At 40.9% G+C, this 20533-nt stretch overlaps 1 protein-coding gene across 4 annotated transcripts in view; it reads right to left on the reverse strand.

Annotated features, from left to right (window-relative positions):
• The window catches only part of tial1 (TIA1 cytotoxic granule-associated RNA binding protein-like 1), a 37729-nt gene that overhangs the window by 11714 nt on the left and 5482 nt on the right, over positions 1-20533 (reverse strand). Inside the window, exons 3-5 of one of the 4 annotated variants that reach the window (XM_039743209.1) lie at positions 14985-15083; positions 14558-14612; positions 2464-2538 (exon numbers count right to left, since the gene is read on the reverse strand). In XM_039743209.1, the coding sequence (XP_039599143.1) occupies positions 2464-2538; positions 14558-14612; positions 14985-15083 (229 nt within the window). Of the gene's footprint in view, positions 1-2463; positions 2539-14557; positions 14613-14984; positions 15135-20533 lie in introns of all 4 variants that reach the window. The other 3 variants (XM_039743174.1, XM_039743272.1, XM_039743249.1) reach the window with 3 other exon arrangements.

A 20533-nucleotide genomic window follows, 5' to 3' on the forward strand; every position in this document is an offset into this window, starting at 1 on the left:
AGTATTCTACAGGATTCTCCACGAAGGCTCATTTTTCCTTACAGGCTCCATACGTCACTAAAACATTTGCACTCCTGAAACCACACATTCCCTACATGGTCTTCCAACATGTCTTGCAACAGGTCTTCCATTTTCTTCTAAAAGTATTAAAAAGGCAAAGTCCTTAGTGCCCTCAAGGAACTTACTACCAACTAATGGGTTGGAGAATGGAAAGGGAGAAGGCTAGAGACCAGAAATTGATGAACAATGTGAGCTCTGCGTAAATGCTACAGATGGCCAACAGCAATCAACTGTAGGTTTCAAATTAACAGAGTTTGCCCGTGCGCCTCACTTTATATGGTTTTAGTAAGGAGGTTACAAATACAAAGACAAAAATTATAAAAGTGTTCCAAAGCTTTGGACAGAAGGAACAGAATCTTGATCAAAAAAAAAAAATACAAACCACACACCACACACACTTCAAAGCAAAAGCTGTTACCATTTGTCGGGGAACTGATTATGGAAGATGAGGCCTCAGGGTCCTGTCCACAATATGCCAAGTGCCCTCTGTGAATAAGGACCCATATTTAACATGGCCCCTTTACAAATAGTATATATTGTTGGAAAGCTGGCATTTCCAACTACCATTATATCACATCAGTCCCACAAGTGCATACCAACACAGTTAACAGGGGTACACTTAAATCAAAGATGGCTGCATACGCATACACAACAGAACCCAAAGTGCACAAGTGGCTTGAATGACTCCTCTAACACAAAGAGAATGTTTCATACACGTGCTCTCCTTGATCTGCACTCTCAAACTAGAGTATATGATTTCACCAGGAGTGAATGTGTTGCATTGCAATGGAAGGAGAGTGTAAGACAATCCTAGACAACAGCAACCCTTAAGTGCTACACATCTGTGACCAATTTTAAAACGGACTTTGATTCCTACAATGCATACGACTTGCTATGTGACAGTGGGTCTATGTGAATGTTGATATGACAGATGTCTATTTCCTCACGTGCAAACTGCCACATTAGATTACAAGACTCGATGCTCTGCAGACATCTACTGGGTGGACTGCATTTTGACACCACACAATCATCATTTTGATGATGTTTGGCAGGCTCACAGTACAAGTTGCAAGGCTCCATTTGTTAGCAAAATTTGGTTTTGGTTAATAGTAAGAGACACAGCAGCACATTTAACAGCGTATTTCTCCTTTTTTGAAAGAAAATTCTGCAGCTTAATCCAATAGGAAGTTACTTAGTACCCTTAAAATGGGTCATGTTGAGTCTAACGTACAGAAAGGAAGACACGAGTCAGCAGTGTTTGGCAAGATCATTAATATACTAAATAGAGGTGGCGGTTTAAACTTAAAGCTGTCTGGTGTCCACAGAACTCAAATTTAAATTTGTTTAAAGATAAAAAGTGAAGAAAAACAGTCCAAGTGAAAAGGTAATCTATAGACTGCGAAAATGGGGCGACTGAACTAACAGGTAGTGCTTCACCTGTCACAGCTTTACTGGAGAGAAGATCAAACTTCTGGGCTGAAGGCACATGGAATCCTTAAGTAAGCCAGAAGTTTGTGGTTTGCAGAGACAAAAACACAGCTTTCTGGCCATCAGATTATAGGCCACGAAGGATGGTGGTGGTGGCGGCAGCTGGACATGGAGGTGCTTTTCTGCAGTAGGCCCCGAAAAGTGTGGGAAGGGACATGAATGCAGCAAAATAAAAAGGGAAATGATTCCTGCACACTGAACCAGGTTTTCTGGCAGCAAGGGTCTTGCAACTTGACCATTTGTTCTCAAAGACAATGAGCTCAAGCATAGAGCCAAAAGGTACATGGGAACAGCTCTGGACGGCAGAGATGGAGTCCAGATCTCAAACCCAAGAAACTGTATTGCTGGAACTGAAACACTGTTCATTCACAATCATCATGACACCTGTCAGAGGAAAACAAAAAAAAGTCCCAGTGTGCAAAACGAATCGCGACAGAGCGAGACCTGTGCACAAAATCTCAGGGCGGCCATGGCTGGATAGAAAGCATCTACTAAATACGGACTTGAAGAGGGTGAAAATATACAATTTTTAGGTTTATCATCTAATTAATTTAGACCACAATGCAGAGACCGGTTTTCACTTTGACACGGAACAGTCTGACGATTAATATCAAATAGCTAAATTTAATCTGCTATGGTCAATTGTTGTATAAAAAATAAAATAACTTCAAAAGAGGGGGTGCATACTTTTTACATACGTTATAAAGATGGTCTGAAAACACAACACCAGATGTAAGAGAGGATTGGGTTGGCATACCAAACCCAACTTATTTATCTGAAAATTAATCTTAACATTTAAAGCCGAAAACAAATTTCAAACAACTCCTATTAACTTTGTGTTACTCCACAGAGTGTGTTCGCATGTGCTCTAACACGGTTATACACAGAAACCCGGTTTTAAGAAATGCCACATACACACGTGCTCCTGGGGTATTGGTCCCTCAGACTGGGTAAACATCTCCCAAACTCCAGTTTTGTGGCCATGTAAACCTGCAGCAAGGGAACAAAGGATTTTGTAGTCTGCACATGTCTGTTAGTGGGCACAGATGTTTACTTTACTCGCGCATCAATTACCCATGGAGAGAAAAAAAGAAAACTGTGTCTAGAGAGATGAATTTAGTGAGGCGAATGCCTGGGCGATCACATCATTCACTCTCCTGGTTGACAATCAGTCTCAGCATTTCAGAAACTGCTAAATTAAATGTTGATGAGCTGAGCATACAATCCTGGGAGAAGAACTAGGGATATGCATTAAAAGCAACCTGTCACATAGGCAGATTTTGTAAACCAACAATTAACTAAATCACAATACTTCTGTTACTGAAATAAAATGCCTGCATTACTAACCCAGCAGCACTGGATTTAAGAGAAGAAGCAAAGTGCCGGTAATGCCACTCTTTTGCGGGATTCAATTGCTAAGCCAACTGCAGAGTGTGCGCTGCATGAAATCCAGTGACAGAGACAACAACGTGGCAGTTGACAGTAGATGTATGGCAGCTATTTGCTATAGACATGATGAAACAGTGTGATCAGGTGTCCTAGCAGGCATCTTAATGAACTCCAGTCAGGGACGTAAAAATGGGGTGTTACTTAATGGAACATGGATTAAAAACGTACCAGTAAAACTCAAGAAACTCACCACCACATTTAGCCATGCTTCTGCTAAGTTTCATGAAGGATGAGCTCAACTTAACAAATGCTGGCCAGTGAAATATGCAGTTTCTCTATTAAAAAAATAACCCAAAACACTAACATATTTAGCAATAAGGTTCATTACTCAAAAAAATGTAACTAAATTAAAAGTAAAACGTTCCCCACACTACTCTACACTCATTTTCTGATTCACAGCCAACATTCATGTTTATTACCATACACGTACACACCCCCATCACATTTCTATGACCTCAGAGCATTTTGCCAAAGGAAAACTCCCAAAAGTGTAATCATCTTCCCTTTCAAATGCAAGCTGCTACATGGCACCCCAAAATGTTTGAGCTCCAGCATTTTTCAGTGGAACAAGTCCAAGCAGGTCTCTGAATTCCCAACTATGTACGAGGGTGGTGCTTGAATGCTCACTTGTACTTCATGAGGAAGTAAACTCTTAATCAAAGCAAAGGCAGAGCAGCACTCGCCTCGCACTGTGCATCTCTTGCCTACTACAAAGGCCAAACCCTAATACAGCCCATTTGGGATGTCGGTAGTTACGGCACATGATGCCAATGCCATGGATAGAAAACAAGGGCACGGTGAGTCTTTATTCCTTTCACAAAATTATTATAAATGTTAGTGTTACAATGAACAGACTAGTTCTACCATTTAAGAACTACAATAATAACTCCGATCCATAAGAGAAATATCTGAGGAATCGGCAGAAAAGAATTTCAAGTAGAGAAAATGAAAGTTGACACTACAGTTAGTTGTAGGCCCACTGAATTTGGAAACGTTAATATTTTTAAACTAAGGGGCTCTGCCCCCTGCTCACTTCGCTTGCCCACAACCTTGTTTGGTTTACCGGATATACAATTTAAAAAGATTGTTATTTTAATATGTTACAAATCTTGGGGTCAAGGTGGATGCTGATCTGAAGTTTGATAGCCAGATTAAGTCGGTCATTAAATCAAGCTTTTTCCAGTTGAGGCAGTTGGCTAAAATAAAGCCAATTCTTTCCCGGCACCATTTTGAAACAGTAATCCATGCCTTTGTTACTACTCGGCTGGACTACTATAATACACGTTACGTAGGAGTCAGTGCCTCATCGATTACTCATCTCCAGAGGGTCCAAAATGCTGCTGCTGCTCGTCTTAACTGGCATTCAGAAATGTGAGCACATTTCCCCTGTTTTAGTTACACTTCACTGGTTGCCCGTTTCTTTTAGGATCCATTTTAAAATTCTTTTATTTGCTTTTAAAGCTCTTCATGGCCTTGCCCCACCCTCTCTCTCTCTGAGCTCCTACAGCCTTATTCACCCACTCTCTCTCTCAGGTCAGCTGATCAGCTGCTCCTGAATGTACTGAGGACTAAGCGTAAACTTAGAGGAGACCACCGTGCTTTTGCTGTAGCAGCTCCCAAGCTATGGAATGATTTGCCTCTAGAGATTAGACAGGCCTCTTCTCCGTCTGTTTTTAAATCTCTTTTAAAAACCCATCTCTTCACCCTGGCCTTTGATACCTTGTGAGAAGTTCGTTTTAGCTCATTTTACTTTTGTTGTTTTTAGCTGATTTTATCCCATTTTATATTGTTTTATTGTAGGGCTGTTTGATTTATGTATTATACCATTTTAAATTGTATTCTTATTTATGTGCAAGAATGTTGTGTTGTTTTACCTATCAACTATTTATTGTACAGCACTTTGGTCTTAAAGTGCTTTATAAATAAAATTGGATTGGATTAATGGGAATTCTTACATATGTATTTTCCCTTTACTTTGAAAACTTTTGTAAAAACAATACTTGTCCTTTATTTCCGGCCCCGGCGTGGTTAAAGGTCTTTCTCAGGATGTATAACGCGGCTTGTGTTGAAGGGGGGTCTGCGTCAATCATTTTAAAGCCTGTACGGCCGCTGTCCTTTTTGCCACTTTGTGTCTCTGATGCTTGTGTTGTAATCGCTTCTCCATGATCATAAATATACACCTGACCAAACGGTTTTCTTGAAATGAAACTTGTCGTTGCTTCAACTGTTGCAGGACCACAGATTCTCATAGCGTATGGTCCAGTATTGTGTAAATCTACGTTTTATGTATTAAATGATGGGAAGGCAAAGACTTTGTTTTCTGCTCTTTATTTCTGACCTCGCTTTGTCCTGCTATTTTTTCCCCAATGACATCTGGTCCTGATGATTAAATTTCCTTTTGTTTGCGCTAATGCGATCTTTACTATTTTTTTTGATACTGTAGCGAATGACGTAAAAAGTTTACAAAAGTTTTACTTGAACAATTGCTGACATAATAACCCCAAACACAAAACTTTCTAGCACCTTCTCCAAGCCCCCATCCCCCAGGTCTCGAAATTACCGCATCAATCAATACCCTGCTATCAGTCTTCTGTGCTGTACTCCACCCTACCTCAAATCGGACCGAACAGTCACTTAAAACAAAAAAGGCTCCCACCTGGCTGGGACGCTACAATACTTTCGAATTTGACTGGTTTCATATTCTGTACCTTTCTCTGCATGTGTATCATGCCATCGTTTGATCCTTTCAAATTCCACTGCTTTCATAATCTCTTATCTGCCTTTTCTTCTTTTGGGTCTCTTCTCTGCTTTGCTCCCTTTGCTTAGTCATTGACATTTCATCAGAATGTATTGTCCTTAGACGTTTTACATGTGCTGAGAGCACAGGGTCCGTGTGTGCTACGTGCCTTTACACGACTAAATGGTTTGCTGGCTAAGCTCCCTTATTTCGAGAGAGAGAGATATTCAATGTAAATTTTTATAACAAAAATGTCCTATTCTAGCATCTCAAGTATCCATGTCTGCCCCACCGTCTCCACACCCAAATGCGTCAAAGCGTGTGCAAAATAGCAAGAAAACCCCATTACCATGTGTCCAAGCAACAATCCATCACCCACCTGACTAATAAAAATACTCTTCATTCACAGACAAAGAAGTTAGTAACATTAAACCAATTACTTGAAATTTACTAGAATTAAAGAAATCTGATGACCAGCAAGGTAGAATTACAAGTAAACTGGGTAACAAGTGTCACTAAAGATTTTAGCAACACAAAATTGTTACAACACTCTAGACGTGAACAAGCCATTCAGCCCAACAAAGCTCGCCAGTTCTCTCCACTTATTTCTTCCAAAAAGCCATCAAGTCGATTTCTGAAAGTCCCTAAAGTCTTGCGGTCTACCACACAACTTTGTCTCTTATTCCAAGTGACTGTCGTTCTCGGTGTAAAGAAAAAACTTCCTAATGTTTGTGTGAAATTTCCCCTTCACAAGTTAAACTGTGTCCCAGTGTTCTTGATGAACTCCTTTTAAAGTCACCATCTCGATCCACCGGATTAATTCCCTTCATTTTAAACACTTCATCTTCTTATCTCACACAAAATCATTTAATGGAACTGAAACAAGATGTGAACATCACGCCAGCTCCCTGGAAGACAGTATACCGCAAGTCACAAGGACCTGGTCAGTTTCAAGTGGTGACAACCCCAGGACTTGGCCAAGTTTGTAGAGGATATGAATTACTAACGCAGTGACATTTCTTAGTGACAGGCAATCAATCATCAGAGAAAAGGACATCAGGTTAAATTCCTAAACCTGTTTATTACAGAAGTAGGGCATTTCAAAAGCACACTGGGCACAAGTCAGAAAACCGCTTCAGACTGGACATCTGTCCATCACAGGGCCCACTCACTTTCATACACAGGGCCAGGTGGGAATCAGCAACTAACCTAACCAATGGATTACTGGGGGCATGAGAAGAAAACCCACACAGACAAGAGCAACAGGTTTTAAAAACCAGGATGTTACAATAGGTACTTAGACCTGCCACCTCATATATGCAACATTTTTCTGCCCTGTCATCAAGGTCTAAACAAGGATCATGAAAATTTAAAAAAATCAATTTGCAATAATAAATATGACAGGTAAACAGAGTAGAGAGGAGATCGTTCCTCCCCCACACTATGCGACTCTTCAATTCCACCCGGGAGTAAATGCGAACATTAATTTTATTTTAATTCTTTTCATTTTTATTATTTAATTTAATATTGTTTCTTTGTATCAGTATACTGCTGCTGGATTATGTGAATTTCCCCTTGGGATTAATAAAGTATCTATCTATCTAAAGAAATCCCACATGCCTACTCACACTACTTGACAAAATAAGCCATGGACATTCTCGATGGCTGAACACAACAACAGGTAAAGCTAAAGTTCTGCTGACCTAAAGCAAATGCTCATACGGCATTCTAGAATTTCATAGACACAAACAGAAAGTTAGTTCCAAACCTACAGTGAACACACCTTACTGGCACTCCGCAAAGGGAGTGCCGAGAGTATAGCCAACACTGGTTACCTTTCCAGCCCATGGTGGAGGAGAATATCAGCCATTCCTCATTTAATGACCTGAAGCTGATTGCATGAACACAAATGTACTGGACACAAAAGCTATGTAACACTACATGTGCCCGTCTTGCCAAAGTACACATTATAGACCATTTCAGACTATACTTGTCATATTACTGTAACCATTTGTCATGGATTACAGCTTGAGAAGGAGCAAAGGAAAATCATGGTGAAAAGGGGCAAGGAAAATTCTTCAAGGGGATGAGGACAGTAAACCAGCCAGACCACCACACGGCCGGAGAACACCAGAAGGTTCTGGCACAATGACCTGCAATTGAAGTCAGTGGACAACCCAGCCATGTGACCTGGACACTGACTGCCCTTTAAAAGGCCAACCAGAAACTCATAAGCCTGTCTAGTCCTTCCAGCTCAAGATAAACCATATAGTGTTTTATACACCAAATACTCCTGGCATGATAGGACTGCTCAATTTACCCAGCTGTAAATTAAACAATGACCAAGAGATGAACATATTTAATAAAGCCAAAAAAGGAGGAGAGAAAAAAAACAAGTCATAAAAGGTGAAGAAATTATGGCCAGGGTGAATAGAGGAACAGAGGAACTACAGAACCACCCAGCGAGTCCACTACAATAGTTATACTGCTGCCAGATAAGAGTGCCAGGCCCAGTGGAACCCCGAATACTTGAGCAGTTTTTCCAATGCAACAAGCCTAGTTTTAAAAAAAAAAAAAGTACAAGCACTAAATTACCATGAATAATATACTTCGCAAAAACTGAAAATGAACACATTACTCAGATGATAGAACACTTATTGTACATTTCCAAACTACATTAAAAAAAAAAAAAAGGGGGGTTCACTCTGTCCCTCGGGGAATCCTGTGGGGGTGCTCCGGGAGAATGGGGTACCGGACCCCCTGATAAGAGCTGTTCGGTCTCTGTACAACCGGTGTCAGAGCTTGGTCCGCATTGCCGGCAGTAAGTCGAGCCCGTTTCCAGTGAGAGTTGGACTCCGCCAGGGCTGCCCTTTGTCACCGATTCTGTTCATAACTTTTATGGACAGAATTTCTAGGCGCAGCCAGGGTGTTGAAGGGGTCCGGTTTGGTGGACTCAGGATTGGGTCACTGCTTTTTGCAGATGTTGTCCTGTTTGCTTCATCAGGCCGTGATCTTCAACTCTCTCTAGATCGGTTCGCAGCTGAGTGTGAAGTGGCTGGGATGAGAATCAGCACCTCCAAATCCGAGACCAGGGTCCTCAGCCAGGAAAAGGGTGGAGTGCCCTCTCAGGGTTGGGGGAGAGATCCTGCCCCAAGTGGAGGAGTTCAAGTATCTCGGGGTCTTGTTCACGAGTGAGGGAAGAATGGAGCGTGAGATCGACAGGCGGATCGGTGCGGCATCCGCAGTGATGCGGGCTCTGCATCGGTCTGTCATGGTGAAAAAGGAGCTGAGCCGTAAGGCAAAGCTCTCAATTTACCAGTCGATCTACGCTCCTACCCTCACCTATGGTCATGAGCTATGGGTAGTGACCGAAAGAACGAGATCGCGAATACAAGCGGCTGAAATGAGTTTCCTCCGCAGGGTGTCTGGGCTTTCCCTTAAAGATAGGGTGAGAAGCTCAGTCATCCGGGAGGGGCTCAGAGTAGAGCCGCTGCTCCTCCGCATCGAGAGGAGTCAGATGAGGTGGCTCGGGCATCTGATCAGGATGCCTCCTGGACGCCTCCCTGGTGAGGTGTTCCGGGCACGTCCAACCAGGAGGAGGCCCCGGGGAAGACCCAGGACACGCTGGAGGGACTGTCTCCCGGCTGGCCTGGGAACGCCTTGGAATTCTCCCAGAAGAGCTGGAAGAAGTGGCTGGGGAGAGGGAAGTCTGGGCCTCTCTGCTTAAGCTGCTGCCCCCGCGACCCGACCTCGGATAAGCGGAAGAGGATGGATGGATGGTTCACTCTGATGTACTGAATTATACTTACTGTAATATTATTCACTCAAGTACACTTCAAGACAAAAATCTCATACAGCATGGTGAAAATTTTCACTGTAACTATATTTATATACCTATACTAAAAAGGCAAAGCCCTCACTCACTCATCACTAATTCTCCAACGTCCCGTGTAGGTAGAAGGCTGAAATTGGGCAGGCTCATTCCTTACAGCTTACTTACAAAAGTCAAGCAGGTTTCATTTTGAAATTCTACGTGTAATGGTCATAACTGAATCCTACGTACGTACATGTATACGTCCATAGCCTGCAGCTCGGTCACTGTGTGAGGCGGTGTTGGGTCCCCCATCCCAATGCCTCCCATGTAATTGGCTGCCTGCCCATATAAGGCTGTCTGTTGCTCCGGTTTCTTCATTCCCTTCCTTGCTTCGCCATGGTATTCATGTCTCCTTGCGGATAACTGCAGCCTTTATTTAATCCATGGCTTCTCCGCGGTTTTATTGTTCATTTATTATGATTATAGTTATTGTGTAGGTATTTTAGACTTACTTTACATTGTTCAGGTACCCATTTCCTTTATCGTTCCAACCATACCCCCATTAACATGTCTATTGAGGAGATCGGTCAAAGAACTGTCCCTTACCGAGTGGTTTCCATGCCCGGAGAGGCTGCCCGTCTGTCTTTTCCATTCTCTGTGTTACATATTGTACGGCCATATCAGGCTCACTCTTGATATCCGGAGGAACATTGTGTCTTATGTACTGAATGACTGGGACAAGTTCAAGGCGTGGACTGATGACGGTACAGGAGATAAACTACATAGGAGCACTAGGAGAGTGAAATGCTTAAGCCCTTCACCTATGCTTCTGCATGCGAGTTGATGGCTGCCGCCGAATTGTTCAGTTGTCACTTTCGAGTGTACCGAAATGGCCAAATATTTTACACCTTTGGACAACCGCCAATGCCTCTTAAACATCTTAGATTCACAGGTGACGATTAGTGGACACTTTGATGTTTATGAATGTTTCAACTCTCAAAAGCTGGATGTTAAGTTAGATGAAACCGGTTGTGTGCTTACAACGCTTGACAGATGCCTAATGTCACTTCAACACAAGTCCTACAAATACTAATGTAGTTGAAATGAACCATGAATCTCAAATCGATTATGACAGCAGCAATCCAAGCTGTGAACAAACAGTAAAAAGGAGGCGTGTCGGACATTGTCATTTTCTGATGCAGCTAGATGGAAACTTTGTGACACTGCCGTCAAATACTTGCAAAAAAAATCCACAAGTTCATAGACACGCTGTCACTACATACTCGCAGAAAAATGGATTCCATGGGCCCTATACTTGTGGTTTTGGTTGTGAAGAGTTACTGCTTTTACTTTGACTTGGGCACACCTGCTGCTGTGTAAAGGAAGTATTCATACAAGAAAAAGCTGGCAAAAAACTAGTCCAGTACATAATTAGACAAGAAATACACTGCTAAGTAATCAGAGACTCTAGCCTACTCCAATAAATATGCCATATTATGTAAACATTAAGAAACATAGAATGTACATTTTATATGAAGGAGACGAGCCTGTTGAGTTCCACTCCATTGACGTGCTTCTTTGTTGTCAAGAGAGCCAAAATCTCAACACTCTACTTCATCCCAATTCATGTATCAAGTAAGAGTACTGATACAAGATAAAATGGTTACCCAAAAAAGTTGGAGGATAACATTTAAATGCAACTAGCCAACCCACGGCATGCCATACGCCGCATAATCAGGCCGGTTTTTTAATGATTTTTCAGCACAGGGAGAAAATTAACATTTAAAAAAAATATATATATAAAAAAAAATTCGGTAATGGAATAAATCAGCACGAAAAGCAACATTGTAACAATGCACGGAACGAACCAACACACAATCGTCCGTGCCTGAAAACTGGCGGACCGCCATCACTCATGTGCCCACCTCCAACTCATCACTTGAGTCGTTGGCGTCTTTGCACAGTCCAGATGCACCTGTGACTCACGTAGACTTTCCGTGTTCCTGCAGGAGCATCTAAGACGACGCATGTTTGTCGCGGATGCGAATAGCTGTATGTAGCGTGTAAAAAACAGTTTGCTATGGTGCACGCGGTCGTGCGTCGTAACTGAAAACTCGGTTTTTAAAGACTGCTTACTTCACTGTGTTTTAACCTCAGTTGTAAATGATTGTTTTAAGGATCCCATGGGATACCCCTCGCAAACAGTTTTACATGCCGCATATGGCGTTTCACCTCCGGCATGGCTCCTTCCTGCGTGCGCTATAGCTGTCTTACTTGTCGGCGGCTTAGTGAATCCACGCCCGGCTTTCCATGGGTGTCTTGCCTTAGTGAAAAATAAATCTATCTATATATCTAGATGTCTCTCTAAATATCTATAAAGGATTATTAGGAACACCTGTTCAATTTCTCATTAATGCAATTATCTAATCAACCAATCACATGGTTTCAATGCATTTAGGGGTGTGGTCCTGGTCAAGACAATCTCCTGAACTCCAAACTGAATGTCAGAATGGAAAAGAAAGGCGATTTAAGCAATTCTGAGCGTGGCATGGTTGTTGGTGCCAGACGGGCCGGTCTGAGTATTTCACAATCTGCTCAGTTACTGGGATTTTCACGCACAACCATTTCTAGGGTTTACAAAGAATGGTGTGAAAAGGGAAAAACATCTAGTATGCGGCAGTCCTGTGGGCGAAAATGCCTTGTTGATGCTAGAGGTCAGAGGAGAATGAATGGGCCGACTGATTCAAGCGGATAGAAGAGCAACTTTGACTGAAATAACCACTCGTTACAACCGAGGTATGCAGCAAAGCATTTGTGAAGCCACAACACGCACAACCTTGAGGCGGATGGGCTACAACAGCAGAAGACCCCACCGGGTACCACTCATCTTCACTACAAATAGGAAAAAGAGGCTACAATTTGCACGAGCTCACCAAAATTGGACAGTTGAAGACTGGAAAAATGTCGCCTGGTCTGATGAGTCTCGATTTCTGTTGAGACATTCAAATGGTAGAGTCAGAATTTGGCATAAACAGAATGGAACATGGATCCATCATGCCTTGTTACCACTGTGCAGGCTGGTGGTGGTGGTGTAATGGTGTGGGGGGATGTTTTCTTGGCACACTTTAGGCCCCTTAGTGCCAATTGGGAATCGTTTAAATGCCACGGGCTACCTGAGCATTGTTCATAAATCACAGGGAGTGGGAAAGAGGGGAGGAGTAAAAAAAAAAAAAAATTCCACCACAGTCTACATCTTGGGGATTGACAAAAAGAAAAGATGGAAATGCTCAAGTAAAGAAAAAAAATTGAACCCCCATTTTCTTGGTTGAAAAGGTAACCGCACTAATCATTACTCCACAATTATAACCCAGGTGGCATGCCTTCTCCATTGATAGATTTCATGTTCCTATTTTTTTGTCACTTACTCTGATCCACAAGCCACCTTCATCAGGGACAAGACTGAAACTTATGACAGAAAGCTGACTTATGGCGAGAAGTATCTGTGTGCCAGATTTAAAGTCTGCGGCTTGAAAATGCTTCCTTGTTCTTGCACAGCTTTGTACGTAGAGTTTGTAATTTATAGACAGAGCTTTAAATACCTTCACCTGATAATCTCTATTACCCAGCACATTGCCTTGTCACAACCCACACTAACAGCCTTGTACTACAGTAGCATTTCTCAACCTTTAAGTATTTGCAACCTGAGTTTTCTTAAGTTTTAATCGTGCCCCCTAACGTGTTTTTGAAGCCCTAATAAAATTTATTCCTATGTTTTGCTGCCGATACACCGCTACAAGTTTTATTATACCTGCTTAACTTTTGACATTTATCTAACTCTATTTTTCTAGTATCAGAATGTAGTTTAAGTTAATTTGTTTTGGTTTCAATAGATGCATTTTTCATATTTTCGATTCTTGTTTTTCACATCTTCGTAACCCCCTCTGTTACTTTGCCCCACAGGTTGAGAACCGCTGAACTATAGGAACTGTACTAGCTGGTATCTCTCACAGATGTATGGTCCTCCTTGAAAGGAGGTTTCGGTAAAACCAAAATTACAGGACCTGCTGATTTAATGGGCTTACGAAATTTGCAACCCATTTTAAAATGACATATATGCTAAAAGCAACTACAGTGTTAAATATACAGACTCTTCTTTAATGCCTGGACCAGTTCACCACTGACACACACAAGATGGTTCCTCTATTACCTGCGCACTTTTTGCCAGAAGTGTAAATATTTCCAATACTTCTAGGCCTTCACCTGTTATTCCACTGATCAGCTCAAGGCTTGATGTGCTCATGTGAGGTTATCTTTTTAAAGTGTGAACATCACATACTATATAAGATTACAAACTCCTGTATTTTCAAACATACACCTTTTTCTTGCTCCCTTTTCAAACCCTCCTAATGCTTGAGCGCAATTTCAGTACTCGGGTCTTCCACTTTCATAGTCTTTTATACACTCTTATTCTTTAAACAAAAGTACTTTAATGGTTTCAACACTAGTGCCAACTTATGTCTCCACTTCCAAACAATTACAGACCCCATCAGCCACTCACACTAAAATACTCAATGGAACATCCGTTCTAAAGAGGATTGAGAAAGTTCTCCCCTGGCCCTAACCAAAATACTTTAGAGCAAACATAATTAAATCCATTTAGTTCCAATGTCAGTGTGAAAATAGCCTGCAACAGCAACACCTGGAGCCTCTCAAAGAGATTCAAAGCACATTTTAGGTCAGTCTGAAAAGAATTACTGGAAGATCAATGTTCTCTATAAAGCAGAAATAATGAAATCCTTTGAACACCAACCCTGGTGACTGTCAAAATGAGGGACTTTAAATGTTACCATTTTGAGGAACATCCAAGTAGCTAAGCAAGTACAGAAAACAAGATGTTGATCTGTTCTGGGTCTCGTAGCAAGTGGTACACAGGAACTGAATCGGCCAACTCATTTAAAAGCCCAGACCTTACTTCAAGGTAGTAATAGCTCGACACAATACAAACTTACTTGAAGTGTCTTTCTTCTGACTGCTTGGAGTTGTTGCCCAATTTACTTTGACTTCCTAAAAAAAAAAAAAAAAATTAAAGTATGAGAATCTCATGAAAATTCTCAAATCATCAAAATAAGCCACAAACTCCTAAGGGACACCTTGACATTACCAGTTTTGCTTTAGTTGGCCTGGAACTCACAGGGCACTGACCACTGCGAAATTTTATAGGAACATTCTGAAGAATAATTACTGCTTATGGAGCCTGGCTGTTAGAGGAACACTAAAAACGAGAGCTATTTATAATCTGCCCTCTTAAACAAATTTGGAACTGAAACTTCTAGGCTATTCAAACCAGTTATGGTTTTCTGTTTCATCCACAAGTTCCATCAGAGGACTACTGTGTGTTAAAGGCAAGACTTTGAATAACGCAAAGCAGATACTCACCTTTCCCATTATCTTCCTTCCGTTCATTGCTGCTAATGCAGCAGCAGCATCTCTGTGTTCATAGAATTCCACAAAGCAATAGGGGTCATTGCTTGTATGCTGCAAAACAGAAAATCCAACAGAAGAGTTGACCCTTCTGCTATCGGGTTGCTGAGAAAAAGAAGCCAGGAAAGTATATTATTGCACAATAGTGAATTGCAAATACAAACTTTTCAATAAAAGCAGTAATGAGTACATGAAGACCTTTTACTTTTAAATAAATGAACGATTCTCCAAATGGAGTTCGTGCCCAGTGCTTTCAGGATTGAAGAGGTCACTTTGTTGTTTTGCTTGTGTCATCCTAAAGTTCTAATAATGTACTACATGTTCTTCCAGATCTGGGATCATTAATGAGTGCTTACAAATACAAGGCCACATGTCTTCACTCTATTCACCAAATGAACCACCTGCCTCAAGCTCCTTTTTCAGTAAGGCTTAGAAATTAGATGCCACCGTCATGTCTGCTGCCAGAAGTGTGTGAAGTTTGTCAATTGATCAAGCTCAGACTCACATTTAAGATATATATAGAGAGATATATATATATATATAAATTTTGATTAAATCCACCTGTGGCTTGCTTTAGCTTGGCTGTGAAACTGACCCAGTAGAGGCTTCATTTTAAACGCTCGAGTAAACGAAATAATTTTCATGAATCAAAATGGCAGTTTTACAAGTGTGAATTTTTCTACTTAAATTCCCAAAACAAACCTATTTTGGATACACAGCAGTCACCACATGAGTTCCACTTCATTACATTAGGAAAGAATATCTGAAATCAAAAGCTACACAAAATGAAACTGTTTAACTGATAGCTGAAGGAGGAAATTTTTCCTCTCAACAGTAAGGAATGTGTTAGTTTAAGGTTTACAAAATTTGACAGAATAAGGTTGTCAAATTTCAGTTTCACAATGAATAACAGCAGCAAGCTTCATTAGCAGAAAACATTTAAAGCTCCAGGGACACCAGTCTAGGCATCGGTGCTGGCAGGTGCAGAGTTTCTGTGGACATTTCAGTTCTTCTCACTCACACACAAGTGCAGCCTAGGAAAACCGACAATTCTAAACTGGCCCTGTGGGAGTGAGCAAGTGTGGCTTGAAACAGACGGAAGTCTCGTTCAGAGAAGAAAGACATCCTGCCTTCTAAGAATTGTAGTCAGCATGGACTGTAGCTTCTGGCAAACCCAACATTGAGTAAACAAGGCTGCAGTCCCCATAACCCAGTACTGGAAAACAAGGGTACAGAAAATTGTTTTACATTTACTAGCATAAACAATCAATTGATATTGCACTTGTAACTGAGAAACCTAAATGCTAAACTTAAAAAAAAAAAAAGTATGTAGATTGAATAATTAATAGCATGCTCAACTTCTCCTTGCTGGTGTCCCATCATAAGACATTATGTGTAGTATCCCCATCCTAAATATTGAAACCTACATTTGAACAAATACACTTGTTAATACTGGCTAGGATGACAACAGTCTCATAATGGTACAAGAATCTGGACATTAAAACTAGATTAGGTGAAAGCAACTCCAACATCCACACCTCCAAACAAACAGTATTTGGGTCATATACTCAAGTCACGTGTAAATTTAAAAACCTCAATTCTACTAACCCCTTCGCACTTCCTAGATTTAAAAACTTACACCTGAGCACTGCCCCGTTTACAATGTTATCCATCTTCATGCACTTGCACTTTAGAAGTTGCTTGTCACCACAAAAGAAATTACAATGTGACTGAAAGAAAAACAAAAAGCAGTGAATTTAAAAGATTAAAAACCAAGAAGCAAGGCACACCATAAACTGAACACACTTTGGCACAGCCATTATTCACCATATGTAAAAATGGCGTGAAGCTGAAAGTTGTCGGGACTAATCCATGTGTGCATTTTAGCACACACGTATATTTAACTTAGCAAGATGCATCCTTGGACAAGGACAGAGAATCCCAACATTGTTTTACAAATGCACCACTGCATCCGAAGGCTGGTTTTCAAATCAAACTCTAAAGCACAATCACACAGTTCTCATAACGTACTCAAAACGCCACTGGAGAGGAGTAACTCACTCTATCCATCCATCCACACACACACCCACCTCTCACCGATACCAACTCAGAAATAGGACCACTACACCAAGAAAGAAACCCAACAGCACAATAATGTAATCGGAGAATTACAACAAAACTGAGCGCCATTATGAAAAATGCTGGACATCCTCTCTCTGACCCACCAACACGGAGAACATTCAGGCAATAAATTGTTCAGAAGAAGTGTGTCAAGCAACACTACGGCGGGTTTGGGGGGCTCCTTCATACCAACAGCTATACGCTTGTATAGCACCTCGCCGGGACTTTCAAGCAAGGTTTTCTTTTTAGTCAGTCCAATGTGTATTCAGATCACTGTCTGTGTGTGCGAGATATATAAACAAAAAGTTCAGTCTCTAAGCTAAGCTAAGAGAAAGAGAGAGCGCGCAGTCAGGATACACACACAGAGACAGAGACAGAGAGAGAAACTGAAGTAATGTTTCATGGTAACTCAGAAAACTAAAAAATTTGGATGCTGTTACGCTGCAGTAACTTAAGATTACAGTCCTTGTCAAGGTTACAAGTACAGTGAAATTTTCTTACATGTTCTAACAAACATGCAAAGACGTCTTGTTACTTTTAGTGCTAAGGTGTTGTACCGTGTTAGCCATTATGAATGTAGTGAGAAGTCATCTCGCCTGAAGGGGCCCGCCCCACCGAGTTGCCTCAAAAGCTTGCATATTGTAATCTTTTTATAGTTAGCCAATAAAGTGTCATTTTGCTTGACTTTAGAAAAAGTGTTCCATTAATATTTAAAAATTTACTAAAAATGGGGAAAAAAAAAAAACCACACACAACTAGCATTAAAACCTGCGTATTTCTGTACCAATTTCAAATTTAGCAGTGTTTTCATTTATGAATGTCTAAGCAACACTAAATCTTCAGTACATTTCTTTTATGAAAATTTCATAAGGTGTGGGAATATGGTATCATGAAGCCTGAATCATAACATGAACCGTATCAAGGGACAAGTTGATCACCTCCTGCCTATCTGCTTGATATTAAGCATTCACACAAATGGACAGCAAGATGGGCTGGATTAAACTAAACTGCCCTATCCTTTGCTTTTCTAACAGGATGGGTCTGATAAGCCTTCAGTTTAGGGGCAAAGGATTGATCTTTTGATATGTTAAAACAGCCAGCCCCCTTTCACTTGACTACCCCTCATATTTGGAGTAAGAAAATGGAATTTCTTAGGAGGTGGAATGACACTTCACAAAACTGATCATGTCATTTCTCAATGACCTGCCTAGAAGTGCTGGAATTCCAGCAGAGAAAATAAATAAATAAGGTTGCCTTGTCCTCTCTACCACTCGTGCACCACTTTCTTCACATTGTCATCTGTCTGGAATCAACAACCTCCCAGTGCCAAACAAGGATGTGGCAATACCTCAAAACTTCCCTTTTACCAGACAAGCCTGTGAGTGGGTGGGCATTACCTTGCAGCCCATGAGGACTCCTTGAGACAGCAGTCGCCACCACTTAGATTGAACAGTAGACTTCACATTGGCCTCCAGCGAGTCAATGTAACTTGCACTAGTGACTGTAGAGCACCTTGGCATGAACTGATCAACAATAACTTGGGTGCCCGAGTGCCTGCAAGGACAAAACTATTTTTCTACTGGAATCCAGGCACTTCCTGGGAGGTGGTGCAAGTGCATGGAGAAGGGTGGAGACTCCATTGAGAAAGGACAGCATCAGTTTTGTGAAGGTTTGCTCCATTTTCTGACTTGAATTTCACCCCCCCTCAAATTTAGCAGCAAGCTACACAAATGTTTGGACATCCATTTTATCTCGCCAACAAAACTGCATACAGCACCACTGATTACGAATGTTGCAATTTTGATCCAACTTGGTGCTACTAGGTGAAATGGATTTCAAGGTAAAACCACTCAGAAGCAATACAGCAGCAGAAACAAGGAGGCATCACTGAACTCGTGAAACACAATGAAACAGAAAAAATACAATCTGGCAACAGAAATCTATTATGCAAGTGTCAATTTGACTCCACATTTAACACACAAGAAAACTCACATTTGTATTCATGGCAGCTGATGAAGACATTTAACTATTTTTGCACACATTTTGACAAAGGAGAACCTAGTAGAAGGTTTGTTATCTCAAATTAAGAAACCAGGATCCCCCCCTTAACTTGGTTATTCGCCAAACTGTGCAGGTATTGCTCATTTTACCTCAGAGAATACTACTATATGTATTATTGGCATGGTATCAAACACTGAAATTTATAGACTGACACAGGGGTATGTCAGACATGAACTACACACAATGAATGGAGACAGACGCTTCCGATTTCTTAAAGGACTTTGGGAGTGCAGTCATTTTGAAAAGACACAAGACATCTTTAGGTTGCCTTGGATGTTCAAAATATTTTTTTTACTCTAAACATCAGATAAATGCGTATCTTAATATACAAGAGATGGATGACTAAATGGTATGAATTTTGTAATTTAGAACAATTTGAGACAGTATTTTCTGGCATGATTTTACATTTTTCAGCATTTACAATCATTTGTCTGTGTAAAACGTTTGCATTAAGAATTAAAAAAAAAAAAACGTGCAGTCAGTCAGAAACACTACAATCTGAGCTATTCTGCAACTGCTGTTGACCAGCATGAAGATCAACCTTTCCTTTCGTGATTAACAAATTTTTTTGCAAGTTAGGATTTTTGTGGGCCACAGGGCTATAAGATTGTTCAATTAAAGAACGCTTCCCAGCAGATAACCAAGAATTGTTTGTCACCCAGTCGGGGACATGCAACTTTATAATAACTGTATCTAAATGCTTAACCTTTGAAATTCATTAGCTTCTATTTAAAAAGGAGTACTAAGCAGTGCGATTTTTTTTTTTTATGTGAATTGTTCAGTTGTCATTTCCCCATCTCAAACAATACAGTATTTGCATATTACTCATTCAAGCTGCTAGCTTCCTTTTAACCTTCTGCTTACCGAGAGCCTCTTGCATAGGAGCACCAGCAGGGAGACGCCTGAAGAGATGCTGGCAATGTTAAAAACAACTCTTGAGTCATTCAGAGTGATGGCTTGCTTTGTGCACTCCAGGTTAAGGACAGACCCAATGTTCAGTGGCTGGACTCAAAAGGGTAACATGAAGTACCCACTCAGGAACACGTATACAGACATTCAGGTACCTGGCAAATATGTCTGCTTTCATTGTTGTGTACATTTATACATTTTAGAACACATTCAACCAAATCCTCCATTAAAGCATAAATACAGTGGCAAAGGTGATAAAAGGCTTTTTAATTTTTACAAAATGTGCTTGCGAGCGCTCTCTCTCTCCTTCCCTCTCCTAAGGCACAAGGATTCTTATGGTTTATCTATACAATAAATAAAACACAGAAAATGCCCCAGACTCTTACAGAAATACCAATAATAAAATGTTAGTC

This window comes from Polypterus senegalus, chromosome 1 (genome assembly GCF_016835505.1).
Source record: "Polypterus senegalus isolate Bchr_013 chromosome 1, ASM1683550v1, whole genome shotgun sequence".
In the NCBI taxonomy this organism is placed as follows: domain Eukaryota; kingdom Metazoa; phylum Chordata; class Cladistia; order Polypteriformes; family Polypteridae; genus Polypterus; species Polypterus senegalus.